At 57.8% G+C, this 15,013-nt stretch overlaps 1 protein-coding gene across 3 annotated transcripts in view; it reads right to left on the bottom strand.

Moving 5' to 3' along the window:
- ADGRL1 (adhesion G protein-coupled receptor L1) overlaps positions 1 to 15,013 on the bottom strand; it is a 45,002-nt gene that overhangs the window by 25,096 nt on the left and 4,893 nt on the right. For all 3 annotated transcript variants that reach the window (XM_033401227.2, XM_033401226.2, XM_012535871.3), the window contains exon 2: positions 2,690 to 2,853. In XM_033401227.2, the coding sequence (XP_033257118.1) occupies positions 2,690 to 2,759 (70 nt within the window). In that variant the 5' untranslated portion in view covers positions 2,760 to 2,853. The remainder of the gene's footprint in view (positions 1 to 2,689; positions 2,854 to 15,013) is intronic.

Below are 15,013 nucleotides of genomic sequence, written 5' to 3'. Positions count from 1 at the left end.
GTGGGATCTTCCCGGACCGGGGCACGAACCCGCGTCCCCTGCATCGGCAGGCGGACTCCCAACCACTGCGCCACCAGGGAAGCCCTCCCTTGTCTGATTTTAATCTGTATCTGTTCATTGTAATAAACTATAACCACGAGTATAAGGGTGTTTCTGAATTCTGTGAATCGTTCAGGCAAATCATCAAAGCTGGGGGTGGTCTGGGGGACGCCCAAACTCGCAGTTAGTGTCAGAGGTAAGGGTGGCCTGGTGCACTTCCCTAACTTCACATCACCCCATGCAAGGTCCAGAGATGGTGCGGGAGGGAAGGCGCTCGTGTTCTGGAAGAAACCACAGAGTCTGGCTTTGCCACTTCCCAGCTGACAGACCAGGTGTGTCCTTTGGACCAGGGCTTCTCCTGGTGTGTCCCAGGAATCAGCAGCGTACCCATCATGTTCAGAATGTAGATTCTGGGCCCCCCGACCCAGGCCTGCTGAATCAGAATCTTGGGGATGAAACCAGGAGCCTTTGGATGGATACACCCACCAGTGGTTCTGATGCACACTACAGCCTGGACAGCCACTGCTGGAGCCTCACCAGGCCTCAGTTTCTGGATCTGTAAAATGGGCCACCACAGCCCAGGGCTGTACTGGGAGGATTCCGTGCTAGAAAATGTTCTTGAAGGAGGTGCTGTGCATGGTGCTGTGCTCCGGGAGGACGTCACAGGGAGGGGCCTCCTTGCTTTCACCTAGGAAACCTCCCAGGGTTGCCATGACAATGAAAGAACTTGCCATGGGCATGCCCTGCTCTCAGAGGGGTTGCATTGTCACACGTCAGTCTCCATCCCATGCCATTCGGAGACTGAGAGCTGGGACTCTGGAGCCAGATGGCCAGGGTTTGTTTGTTTGTTTATTTATTTGTATAAATTTATTTATTTATTTTTGGCTGCGTTGGGTCTTCGTGGCTGTGCGCGGGATTCCTCTAGTTGCGGTGAGTGGGGGCTACTCTTCGTTGGGGTGCGCAGGCTTCTCATTGTGGTGGCTTCTCTTGTTGTGGAGCACGGGCCCTAGGCACGCGGGCTTCAGTAGTTGTGGCACATGGGCTCAGTAGTTGTGGCACGCGGGCTCTAGAGCGCAGGCTCAGTAGTTGTGGTGCACGGGCTTTGTTGCTCTGCGGCATGTGGGATCTTCCCGGACCAGGGCTCGAACCTGTGTCCCCTGCCTTGGCAGGCGGATTCTTAACCACTGCGTCACCAGGGAAGTCCCTGGCTGGGGTTTAAATCCCAGCTTGGTCACTTCCTGGCTGGTGGCCTCGTCCAGTCACTGACCACCTCTGTCCCCCCTTTCTTTCCCTAAGGAGCTGATAACGCCTATCTCATAGATCCATGCAGAGGGTTGCAGTGCACACGGTACATAGTGAGATGGCAAGCCACTGATTACTATTATCATTCAGATGATCAAGGCAGCTAGTCTCTGTTGGACAGAGTGGGCTCAGTACCGTCCATGCCTGCTGGGGCAGCCACCTTCTTGGACACTGGTCCCAACCAAGCCTTGCAGGGTGTCAGAGAGAAGGGGGGATGCACAGAGTGGCCCTGGGCTCCAATGTGGGGACTGTCACTTGTAGATGAAGAGAAGGCACCAGTGCATGATGGCAGCAGGGCCAAATGGGCCCCTTTTTCCAGATCTAGTGCCTCCAATGCCACCTGGGGGCCCAATGGGGTTGGCAGCTAGGCCCTCGGGGTATTTTGGGATGAGTTGAGTCCCACTTGCGGGAAAGTTTTACGTGCGTTCCTCTAGCATCATCTGCTTCCGCAGCTAATTTTAGCCCTTCCTGGGCCCGGGAAGGAGGCCGGGGGTGGAGGGCTGGCTTGGATGGGTCTGGGGGTGGAAGCAGCCCCTCGCAGGCCAGCTGGCGCTGTGGGGCAGGACCTGGATAGGTAGAGAACATGGGTGCTGGGGGAGGGGAGGGTGCCAGCTGGCTGGAGCAGTGCCAAGGCCCTGTGACACGGCTGAACAATGCCCCCTTCACCTCTGTGGCTCCCCGGAGGGTGGGGCTGTATGAGGCAGCCATGGGGAGCAGGGTCCACCATGAGTGCCCTCCAGACAGGGCTGGGAGGGGCAGGCAGGGGGCACAGCCAGGGCGAGGGCGAGGCTAGCGGGCCTCCTCTCTTCCCGCCCTGCCCTTGCCCCCGCCTGGGCCCACCATGGGGATTGTAATTGAGTAATCGGTGAGGGTGGGCGGGCAGGCTCGGGGCACTAATTGTGGTGTGTGCAGGATCCCGGGAACGGCATAGGGCCGAGCCGGGTAATTAGTTGTTTTTAAATAAACGTCAGCGGGCATGCTTTAATTAAACCTTCTTCCCAGCGAGAGCCTCGGAGATGTAATCACACTGAGAGAGACACACACAAGACAGAAGAGCATCAGCTCACCAGGAAGGCCTGTCCCGGTCCCGGGAGGCCACATCCCGAATCCCAGGCTCTAGGACCCCTGGTGGGATGGACCCTGGTGCTCTGGGTTGGGGGGTGAGGGGCTGATCCGGGGACCCCTTGGTGGTGCTAGGGGGCATGATCCCCAAGTCTTCCTCTGGCCTGGTTCTGGGTGGTCTGAAGCGGGTACTGTAACGAGTGGTCGGGAGGTATTTCACTGTTTTATCTGCCCTCCTGGCAGGGATTTGCAGGCACGGCCCCTCCCCAGCCCCAGCAGCACCTACCTTGGGTGGCCGAGGTGACCAGGACGGCAGTGACGCAGAGACTCCAGAGCACGGCGGCCAGGCGGGCCATGGTGGCGGCTGGGGCGCGTCCGGGGCTCTCAGTGGCCTGTGCGGGCGGCCTCGCCCCGCATCACCAGGTGGGTACCACGGCCTGGCCCACCAGTCTGGGGAGGACAGGAAGAGTGAGGTGGGGGCCGCGGCCGACCCCCAGCGGGCCTAGTAGGAGGGGTGTTTGGGCCGGTCCCCTCTCCTCCTGCTGGTGGCTGAGGGCTTCCATCCTGCAGCCCCAGGAGGGGCTGGGCGATGGAACCCGCCCGAGCCAGCCGTATCTGACAGAAGCTGCACCCTTGGGCCAGAGGCTGACCCCTTCCAAGGCCTCTGGCTTATACTGCACCCTCCACTCCCACCCCAACGGATGGACCCACCCATCTGGGCATCTTGGACCTCCTGGAAGCACCTCCTGGTGTCTGACAGCCCCCCTCGGGTGGCTGGGGCAACGCTTCAGGCTGTCACAGCTACGAAGGGCCCACCTGTACCCAGGCAGGCCTCAGACCCTCCATCACGGAGGAGGAGAGCCCTCTGGAAGCCTCTTCCCCGACCCGAAATCAAGACCCTGCCTGTTCGTCTCCCCCACCCCAGCTTTCTCACCCACCACAGCGTCCAGGGTGGGGGACCCAGGCGTCTTGGCCGTAGCTTGCGGCCTCTGGGTCTCGGGCAGGAATCCAGGTCCCCACCCCTGGTCCCCTGCTTCCCGTTTCTCTGGCTCTGGTAGCTAATTAGAATCCAGCTGGCTGGTGCCACAGATCAGGGACCAGGGATGACTGAGTCCCCTCTTTCCTCTCAGGGGGAACCTTCAGGGTAAGCTAGAGACAAGCAGGCAGGGTGAGGGGTGGGTGCAGCCCCTGGGGGGCCAGGGAGGGTGAAGGGGGGGGTGAAAGTTGTGTGGCGACCCCCGCAATTCTCTCCAACCCCACCCCGTCTGCCCATCCTCAGGCACAGCGGCTCTGAGGGCACAGAGCCGGGTTCTGACCCACTTCTTCTCCCTCATGGCCTCTCCTCTTCTCACTGCCTCCATCTCCCCTGGATCCTCTCGAGACTGGACACCCAGATCTTTACTTTTTTTTTTTTTTTTCGGTACGCGGGCCTCTCACTGCCGTGGCCTCTCCCGCTGCAGAGCACAGGCTCCGGACGCGCAGGCTCAGCGGCCATGGCTCACGGGCCCAGCCGCTCCACGGCACGTGGGATCCTCCCGGACCGGGGCACGAACCCGTGTCCCCTGCATTGGCAGGCAGACTCTCAACCACTGCGCCACCAGGGAAGCCCCAGATCTTTACTTTTAATCCTTTGCTTTATCTACACCCCGGTTCTCCGATATGGCCCCAGCCCAGGGGCACCAGCCTGGCCAGGAACTTGCTAGAAATGCACATTCTCTGAGGAGGGTCAGCACCCCATGCTTTCTTGTTTGTTCGCTTTTTGACCGCACCGGCGCAGCACGTGGGATCTTAGTTCCCCAAACAGGGATCGAACCCGTGCCCCCTGAAGTGGAAGTACAGAGTCTTAACCGCTGGACCGACAAGGAATTCCCCAGCACCTGTGTTTTAACCGGTCCTCCAGTGTGGTCTGTCCTCTCCCACCGTCACCCCAGCCTGTCCTACGGGCTCAACACCACCGACCAGCCAATACTTTCCAAATCCCTTATTTCCAGTTTGGAATCTCTCAAAAGAACCCCGACTACTGTTTCCCCCCCGCCACAAAATGAAAGCCTATCCGCCAGTCCAGGTAATTCCCTGTCCCCACCTCTGCTCCAGCCACTCCTGCTATTCCTCAACCACACCAGCTCCTGCCCCAGGGCCTTTGCACTTGTCACTTCCTCTGCATGTATCTTCTGTCCACCCTTTATTCACATGGCCTCTTCCTCTGCTCCCTCACCCCCTTTGGGCCTTCGTTCAAACGTAAATATTTCTCCCTTTTATGGAAGGGCCCCTGCACTGGGCAGTGACATCGTTGAATTGCTTTGTCTTGCTCCTGCTTCTAGAACAGGCCTGACACACAGCAATGAATGTTTGTTGAATGAATCTCAGAACCCAAACCTAGGAATCCTCCTCAATTCCTGACTCCTCTCCTCCCCTCCCCTTCATAAACTCCATCAGCAAGTCCCACGGGCTCTGCCTCCAAAGTATCTCACCGACCTGCCCACTTCTGGCCCTCAGTGCCACCACCAGGACCAAGCCACCATCCTGCTGCATCTGGACGCTTGCCCTGGCCGCCTCCTCCCAGTCTCCCTGCCTCCACGCATGCCCTCCACTCAGTGCTAAGGGAACATTTAATGATGTAAATCCGAGTATTAACCTCCCACTCTGCCCTCCCCTGGGGTCTCTGTTCCTCATCAGGGCCTAGAGGCCGCTGGTGACCCAGCAACACCATGCTCTCTAGCCTACCCACTGCCCGTTCCTAGAAGCTCCAGCTTCCTTCCAGCCCGAGCCCTTGCCTGGGCTGCTCCTCTGCTTGGAATGCTCTCCCAGCATCCCCACACGCCTGCTGGAGCTTCTCACCATTCAGGGCTCAACCTCAAGGTCACCCCAGAAGAGTGACCTACCCTGACCACCCTAACCACTCCCGCCACCCTCACTTGCCATCCTTCAGCTCCATCCTTGTTTGTTTGTTTCTTGGCTACGCCGCGCAGCATGCAGGGTCTTAGTTCCCCAACCAGGGATCGAATCCTTACCCCCTGCAATGGAAGCACGGAGTCCTAACCCCTGGACCTCCAGGGAATTCCTTAGCCCCATTTTAAATTCACGGCACCTGAAATTACATTCTTGTATAAATTACCTTCCCCACTAGACCATGGGCAACTTGAGGCCAGGGACTCGGCACAGGTTCTCAAGAAAGATTAAGGCAGCTCGCTCATGGGGCAGGACATCCCTCCCTCCAGGCCTGTCTCGTCTCATGTGAAACGGGAAGGTAGTTTCACAGGGCAGCCCTGCAGCCCTGTTCCCCGACCCTGACCCGCAGCAGCTCTCTGCACCCTCCCCAGCGCCCAGCCTTCAGGAAACTCCCCCCTCTACTTCCTCAGCCCACAACTGTCTCTTATCCCGCAACCCTGTCCAGATATGGCCTTTGATGGGTTTTGGTTCATTTCATAGCACTTTACAATTTTACATGGTTTGGGGGGCGGGCATTCTTCACCACTTCATTTCTCCTGCACCCCATCTTCCAGCCATGGTCAGACGCGGGGGGTGGGGGACTGACCCTAGGCTGATGGCTGCTCCCCTCCCTGACTCTCCCCTAGAGAGTTAACTGGTTAGTATCTCCTCCCTGGCTTTCCCTTAGGGAGTTAAACTGGTTAGCGTCTGGTTAATGCTCGAGAGGCTGCTGGATGCCAGGCTCTGGGGGCAGCGGGCCACTGGGGGTCTGGACCCTGCCATTTCATGCCCCGTGACCCTGAGCGGGTCCTCCCCACTCATGCCCCCAGTTCCCTCGCAACCTCGGATCTGCAGGGTTCTGGTAAGGACAACAGTCTACACACACGGTAGACCGGCAAGGGACCCATCAGAGGGTGCTGTCACAGCACAGCGAGAGTCAGGGCACGGGGAGGATCCATCTGAAGGAGGCGGCTCCTCTCCTCCTCCCGGGCTGCACCCCGGGACCCCAGGACCCCAGGCCTCTTGCCCGTCCACACCCCGCCTCAGGGATGCAACCAGCCTCATGGCTTTAGACACCATCTGTACCGGGACGACTGCCACATCTGCGTCCCAGCCCCGCCTCTCTCCTCATGTCTACACCTCCATCTGGGTCTCCAAGGCATCTGGAGCCTGACCACACTGGACACAGTCCCCCATTTCAGTGCCTGGTCCCCCCCCCTCCTCCCAGGTCCTTAGGCCAAAACCCCAGGAGTCAAAATCTTGGGTTCCTCTTTCCCTCGCCCCCACAGCCAGTTCAGGAGTAAGTCCTGGGTCTGCATCTCCAGAACACCCCAGCATCCACCTGTCCATCCACGGCAGCCCCCCTCCAGACCTGGGCATCACCATCTCTACCAAACGGCCCTGACCTCTTCCCAGCAGCCCTCCAGCCCTTCTCACTCCTGCAGCCCAGGCTCCCCCCACCTCCCCTCACCTGCCACTGGCAGCCAGAGGGATCTTTAAAAAAATTATGGTATTTTTTATATATATATATATGTGTGTGTGTGTGTGGGTGTGTGTGTGTAACATAAAACTCATCATTTAACGGTTTTTCAGTATAGAATTCAGTGGCATTAACTGCATTCTCAATACTGTGCCACAACCACTGCCATCTATTTCCAAAACGTTTGTATCACCCCAAACGGAAACTTGGTACCCCGTTAATCAAGAACTCCCTCTCCCCTCTCCCCTCAGGCCCTGGCGACCACTCATCTACTTTCTGTCTCTACGCATTTGCCTGTTCTGGGCATCTCATATGCATGGAGTCATATCGTGTTGGCCAAAAAGTTCGGTTGGGTTTTTCCATAAGAAGTTATGGAAAAATGCGAATGGACTTTTTGGCTCATCCCCACACAATCTGTGGCCTTTTGTGTGTGGCTTCTTTCACTCAGCAAAATGCCTTTGAGGTTCACCTGTGTTGTAGCCTGTGTCAGTCATTCCTCTTTCTGGCTGAGTAATATTCCACTGTACAGCCGGACCACATTTCATTTACCCATTCATCATTAAAAAAAAAAAAAATTAAAAAAAAATTTCTTGGGGGCTGTGTTGGGTCTTTGTTGCGGCGCACAGGCTTTCTCTAGTTCTGGTGCACGTGCTTCTCACTGCGGTGGCTTCTCTTGTTGCAGAGCACGGGCTCTCGGTGCCACGGGCTTCAGTAGTTGTGGCGCACGGGCTTAGCTGCTCCGCGGCAATGTGGGATCTTCCCGGACCAGGGATCGGACCTGTGTCCTCTGCATTGGCAGGTGGATTCTCAACCACTGCGCCACCAGGGAAGTCCTAAAAATTTTTCATTGGAGTATAGTTGATTTACAATGTGTTAATTTCAGGTGTACCGCAAAGTGAATCATTTATACCTGTATCCACTCTTTTTTAGAGTCTTTTCCCATATAGGCCATTACAGAGCATTGGGTAAAGTTCCCTGTGCTACACAGGGTCCTTAGTAGTTATCTATTTTATATGTAGTAGTGTGTAGATGTCAAAGTTTTCGGTTTTTGTTTTGGCCGCGCTGGGCAGCTTGCGGGATCTTAGTTTCCTGACCAGGGATTGAACCCATGCCCTCGGCAGTGAAAGGAAGCAGTCCTAACCACTGGCCCGCCAGGCAATTCCCTATCCATTCATTAGGTTGTTTCCACAGAGGGACTTTTTTTTTTTTTTTTTTGCGGTACGCGGGCCTCTCACTGTTGTGGCCTCTCCCGTTGCGGAGCACAGGCTCCGGACGCGCAGGCTCAGTGGCCATGGCTCACGGGCCCAGCCGCTCCGCGGCATGTGGGATCTTCCCGGACTGGAACACGAACCCGTGTCCCCTGTATCGGCAGGCGGACTCTCAACCACTGCACCGCCAGGGAAGCCCCAGAGGGACTTTTTAAAGACGTCGGGAATTCCCTGGTGGTCCAGTGGTTAGGACTTGGTGCTTTCACTGCCGAGGGCCCAGGTTCGAGGAACTAAGATCCCACGAGCTGCTCGGCACGGCCCAAAAAAAAAAAAAAATCTCGACACATTGCTCCCCGGCTTAAATCCCTGCCGAGGTTCCCACTCCACAGCCCAGGAGGTCACGCACACCTGGCTCTTGCCCCTTTCCCGCTGCTCCAGCCATGCTGCTTCCCACCATGCAGTCTTGGCCTGTGTCCCTTCGATCTCAGCTCATGTCCCCTCCTCAGAGATGTGAGTGGGCCTCAGCCACCCCACACCGTAGCACCTTGCGTTCAGTGCCCGTTTGTCCCGTCCCCACCATCCCATAACCTCCCATGTCTCCATCTTCCTCTCGGTAAAATGGGGCTACCTCACAGGGTAGCTGCACGACAAGATGAATTCATACCCGTGAAACACACAGGGCCATGCCTGCTGCATAGCGAGTACAGAGTGTCCTGGGCCGAACTGTCACCACCATCCCCACCAATCACGTCACTGCTGTGTGATCTGACTTGTCCGCTCGTGGATTTCCTTTGTAGCCCCCGGAGAATGGAAGCTCCCAAGGCCATCCCTTGGTACCTAGACGTGCAGTAGGTCCTCAAACAAATATTGACCAGATGAACACAAGGATGGTGGTGGGGGCAGCTGGACGGGGCGTCTGCCCTGTGACCTGGGGCCCAAGCCTGGCCCACACAGCCTGGGTACCATTGCCTCAGGGGCACAGAAAGTGTTCCCCATGGGCTGCCTGCTGCTCCCTGAAGCCCCTTCCCTGGAGCAGCTCCTCCAGAAAGCCCCAGGCACCCCCAGAACTGTCCGCACCTCGGGGCTGCAGCAGGGGGAACTGGGCACTACAGCTTCTGTTCCCTCTCGTCATGGCCTGGGCATGCCCACTCGGCCCTGGGGAGTTTTACCTGCTGCCTGGTGCTCACCTAAGCGAGGAGGTGAGGTCAGACGTGGAGAGGTGGGAGCCACCTGGGAGGCCCAGGCCTGACTACCCCTGAGGCCTTGGGATGAATGGAATTGTGTCCCCCCCCCCAAAAAGATACACTGGCATCCTATCCCCCAGCACCTCAGAATGGGATCTTCTTTGGAGATAAAGAGGTAGTCAAGTTAAAATGAATGAGGTCATTAGGGGGGACCCTAATTCAATCAGACTGGTGTCCTTATAAAAAGGGGATATTTGAGCACACACACACACCCCCAACCACCAAGGAGAACGCCACGTGAAGACGGAAGCAGAGATCGGGGTGATGCGTCTACAAGCCAGGGATTGCTGGCAAACCACCGGAAGCCAGGGAAGAGGAAGGAACCAACCCTGCTGACACTTTGATCTTGGACTCTGGGCCTCTAGAACTGGGAGATAATACATTTCTGTTGTCAGAGCCCAGTCTGGGCTATGTTGTCACAGCAGCCCTAGCAAACTCGCACAGGGTGTCAGGGCACGTGGCGGGGGAGTTGAGGCAGAGATGGGGGCAGGGCCCTGAACCACACAACTTCAGGGGAGCCTTTCAACTACAGGGTGTGGGGATCCAGCTGGGATCTCCAGTTTGCCAGAACCACCCACCATGCCAGGGGCAGCGGCTGACACCTCTGTGCCCCGTTCTGAGCACTGCATGCCTGTATCTCCTTTAATCCTCAGAAGAACTTAGTAAGGGGGTGGGGAGTGTATACCCACATTTTACACAAGAGGAAAGTGAGATCCCAGGGGCACCTGACTGGCAAGGGGTCTTTGAACCCCAGGCTGAGCATGGGGAGCTGGGGAGACCTGGGGGCCCTCGAGAGCTCCCTCCTCTGGGCCCCCACTGCATCTGTGTAAGCATCCTCAGAAGCGGACACGCCCACAGGGGTCAGGTGAGCCCCCACCTGTGTCTGTCCCCACCTCGAGCCTCAGAGGGCTTGAGTGGCCCCAATTTAACCCATGGGAAACAGGGCCCACCACCCTCTGAGCCCCAGGTGTGTCGGACCCCCAGGTCACGTGGGCCGCCCACGGGTCCCACACCTGCCTCCGGGTTTGCCTGAGCCCCACATCAGTTTCGAGTCAAGGGGCGGGTGCAGTGGGGTCCCAGGGCCGGGTGACACGGCCCAGGCTCTGTCCTCAGGTGCCCTGGCATGGGGCAGGGGAGGGTGGGTGATAGGAGAAGAACCAGCTGCTGGAGGAGGGGAGGCACTGCTAGCTTGCCCTCGAGTGAGGTTGCCATGGCAACCCTCAGTGCTTGAGTGGGTGGGAGTCTGAATGTTCCGGGCCCCTCAACACAAGCTTCCTGCCTCTTGCTCCGTCCCAAGCAGCCTTGAGTCTTCCCCAAACCCAGCAGCCCGAGAGCCCAGCTCCACAGGCCCGCCTCCTCCAGGAAACCCTCGGGCATGGCAGAGTGGGTAACCAGCAGGCCCTGGGATAGGTCCAAGGACTTGGCTCCTGGGTGTCAATCTGCTGTGTGATCTCGGGCCAGGCTCTTGGCCTCTCTGAGCCCATTTCCCCATCCCTACTCTGGGACTAACAGACTTCCCTCACAGAGATGGAGCAAGTGCCCAGAGAGTATCCGTCACATAACCTCCTTCAGGAAGGGGGCTGTGGGCTCAGGGAGGGCAGGGTCCCCACCAAACCCTCAGCTCCACCCCCTCATCTACCCATATCTCAGCAGAGGGCAGCCCAGTCCTCCCAGGCGCTCAAGAACCATACAGATATCCTGGGCCCCTCTTCTCCTCTCATCCCTACAGCAGCTCCTGCGTCTCCTTCTTCAGAATCTGCTCACTTTCTCCTGACTCCTTGGTCCCTCCCTGGTCCAGCCCTGTCGCCTCCTCCCCTGTCTCCCAGCTCTCCACCCTTGCTGCCCAGTCTGTTCCACATACAGCCACCAGAGGGCGGCCGTGAGCACCCCGAGTCTGGGCACATCCCTCCTCTGCTCAGAACCTTCCAAGGCTCCCACCTCACTCAGAGCAAAAGCCAAAGCCCTTCCTCGGCCCACAAAGCCCTGCACACTCTGCCCTGTCCCCTCCCTACCCTCACCTCTTTACACTTTCCCCCTCGCTCACTAACACCAGGCACAGTCCCCTCTCAGGGCCTTTGCACTGGCCGGTCCCTCCTCCCCAGATAGCTGCAGAGCTTCTCCCTTGCCTCCTTCAGGTCTTTAGGCAAACGCTGCTGGCTCTGGGAGGCCCTGCTGGCCCCAGCACTCTTGCATCCTGCTCTGGCTTTATTTCTACGTGGCCCTCATCGCTAGCATGCCAGCCACGCGTTTTACTTACTTGCTTATTATCTCTCTCCCACTAGATGCCGGTGCCACAGGGTGGGGTTTGTCCGTCTTGTAAATTTTAAAAGGTCACTCTAGCTGCCAAGTGGCGCTGGACTGCAGGGGGTGGGACCATTCAAAACCTCCCCTTCTCCCTGGATGCCTCCTCCCGGGTCTCCCCCGTCTACCTGCTACTCCCACCACTTCCAATCTCTACCCTGCAGCCAGCGTGATCTTTGCAAAATGAAAACCCAATCACATCCCTCCCTGCCTACAGTCCTCCATGGCTCCCTATTGCCTCAGAGGCCTCAACATGGCATTTCAGGCCCTGGTCTCCTGCTACCTTCTCATCACCTTCTCTGCTCTGGCCTATCCTCACCCTCCACATCTCTCTCACATACCCAGAGGACTCCTGCCCTCTGTCCCTTCTTCCTCCAAAAGGCTCTGCCTGCCAGGACTGTGTTGGTCCCTCCTGTACCCACACTAGCGGCACACTGGGGCTCCACATTTCACTCCCCTAATTGGACTTGGGCTCTGCAGCTGAAAGTCTATCCCACCAGGGAAGGTTCCATCGTGGGTTGGCCTGGCTCTCTGCTGCATGCCCAGCCCCGGGCAAGGAGAGGGTTCTTGTTAATTTGTTTAATGAACAAAGACGAAACAGACCCATAGAAGAGGTTGTCCATTCAGTGGATAGTTACCTAGCTCCCACCTGGTCACAAGTGCTTTGGAGGAAAATAGGCTTGTAGGGGAGAGAGAGAGTGGAGGGGGTATGCGTGGGTGCAAATGTAGATGGGGTGGTCAGGGAACACCTGGCCAAGAAGGTAACATTTTAGCAAAGGTCTCAAGGAGGGGAGCCATCTAGGTACTGGAGAAAGCATATCCAGGCAGTGGGAACAGCATATGCAAAGGCCCTGAGGTAGGAATGTGCTGAAGTGTGGCTTTGGCCCAGTGAGTGAGGGGAGAGAGGGAAGAGGTGAGGGTGGGTTTACAGGGCAGAGCGAGCAGGGCCTGTGGGAGTGAGGTGGGAGCTGTGGAGGTTCTGAGTGGGGACAAGATGTGCCCTGACTCGGGTACTCACAGACTCCTGCTGGCAAGGGGAGATCAGACGGTGTATGTGAGGAGGGGCGTTGCTGAGAGCAGAGGGTGCTTCCCACCCCCTCCCTCTTTGTTTCTCCAGGTCCACACTGCTGTCAGAACCAGAAACCTGCAGTTTCCCCCTCCCCCTCCCCTTCCAATCTACTAAATCATGTCAACTCTGTCTCGAAAGCCCCACACGGGTCCATCTCTAATGTCTCGAGGCCTCCTTCACCTTGACAGCTGTGGTGGCCTCCTACCCACACTGGCCTCTCCACTACCCACCCCTGCCCCACCCACCCACCCTCTGCAGTTCTCTCCTACAAAGCAAGCCAGAGGGAGCGCATGCTAAACATTCCAACCATGTCTCATGGGCCTTGACCCCTTCACAGGCCTCCCCAGCCCCGTGGACAGGTAGAAACGCAAACCCACAAACAGTCCTTCGGCCCCCAAGACCGGCATTCTCTCTCCCCACCTGGCCAGGAAATGTCTTTCCTTCCACCACCACCCCCCGCCCCGGAGCCACCCCTTTTCTTTCTGACCTCAGGGCAGGTTCCTCCCTCTCACAAACTCTCCCTCTCCTCCACTTTATCCCTCTTTCCCCTACAGATCTTAGCTGGGAAGCCCCCTCCACCAGGAAGCTCTCCCTGACTTGCAGGCCAACCGGGCACTTCTCTGACGCTCCTCGCCACAGTGGGTTGGTACCATGGTGGCCTGTGGTCCATTTCCACCCCAAGGTGTTCCCTGACTGGCCACAAGTCTCGCACTCACTCCAGGCATGCAGAGCAGTGCTGGCTCCCATGGGAGCCAGGGCCTGAGGCAGAGCGCATGGAAGAAGGCTCTGGGGCCCTCTGCTACCACCAGACTAGCAGCGAAAGGGCAGAGACCAGAGGGATGGGGAGACGGTGCTCCGCAGGGCAAGAGCGAAGAGGCCCTGGGTCTCAGGGCCCTAGGTTCAAATCCCAGCTGTGCCCACTTTAGGCTGTGTGACGAGCCCCCCACCTCCCTCCTCTGCATTGTCTCTTCCCCAGGGAAACGGGTTGAAAGTCTCACAACAGTGGTTATGGAGCTTAGAAGTGATACCCAGCAATCCTACGCGTCTCTTTTAGAGCACGTACTGTGTACCAGGCGCTGATCTAGGTGCTGGAGAGACAACCATGCACGAGCCAGACACGAAGAACAAACACTAAAGAGATCAATCCCGTGACGTACTAGTGTTGTGTGTATGTGTGTGTGGGGGTGTCATGCAATCTTAAATACGGTGATGGGGAAAGGCTGGGCATGTCAGCAAAGCTCTGGGAAGCTGAGGGAGGAGCCACAGAGGTGCCCAGGGAGGAGAGGACTCGTGCAAAGGCCCTGGGGCTGGCCGGGGCCTGCCATGTTTGAGAACCAGTGAGGGAGCGAGCGCAGGGGAGTGGGAGGAGGTGAAAGGGACAGACAGCACCAGACTTGCCCCCAGTGGGGCTGTCCCTCTGCTGATGAGGGTACATCCAAGGATGCCCTGACCTCCACCACCAGGGGCAATGGGGCGGGAGGGTGGTGGTGCTCCAGGGTGGGGGTTGGGTACCTATGGCCTGGACACTGCCCACAGCCAACGGGCTAAAAATGGTTTTGCCACTTTCAAAGGGTTAAGAAGAAGAGGGAGAAGAAGACTGGTAAGCCCGCCAAAGTCTCCAGTACTTGCTGTCTGGGTCTTCACAGGGGGACTTTGCCGACCCCGATCTAGAGCAGTGCTACTCACCTGGGAGGGCGCACAATTTTGCTCCTCCTCCCAGGCTGTTTGGCAATGTCTGGAGACGTTTTTAGGTGTCACAACTGGCGGGGGTGGGGGGCGGGGGGGATGCTCCTGGTATCTAGAGGGTTGAGGCTAGGGATGCTAAAATGTCCTAGGAGGCACAGGTCACTCTCCCTGCCAAGAATGACACAGCCCCAGCGTCAGGAACGCCACAGCTGGGAGACCCTGCCTGGGATCCCTCACCTGTCTGCACCACCTCCTGATCCTGGACAGGAGTAACCACCTGGCTGCCTGGCCCACCGGTATTTTTAGCCTCTGAGGGAGAGGCCCTGGCTATTTTTAGCTTTGGGGGGGTGGGCAAGGCTATTTTTAGCCTGGGTATCTATTTATTGCAATTTTTATCTTCCCCAAATTTTGGAGTTGGGGGGAGGGTGGCAGGGGGGCTTCTACTTGGCTAATTCCCCAGCGCCGGGACAGACCACTGAAACAAGGGTGGGGCGTGAGAGAGAGCCTGGGTTAGTGTTCCCACAAAGGAGGGGTTGCTCAGTCCTTGACCATGGCACTCCTACCCCTGGCAAGGGCAGGGGGCCCCCACATTACCCTCCAGGCTCTAAACCCTATATGCATGCAGCCCTGCAGGGGAGCCGCCTGCCCACACTGATACCCTCACACACAAAAGCACCCATGAGGCCACTTCAGG

Source organism: Orcinus orca, chromosome 3, assembly GCF_937001465.1.
Source record: "Orcinus orca chromosome 3, mOrcOrc1.1, whole genome shotgun sequence".
NCBI classification, from domain to species: Eukaryota; Metazoa; Chordata; class Mammalia; order Artiodactyla; family Delphinidae; genus Orcinus; species Orcinus orca.
This window is presented reverse-complemented; position numbering and strand designations above follow the sequence as displayed.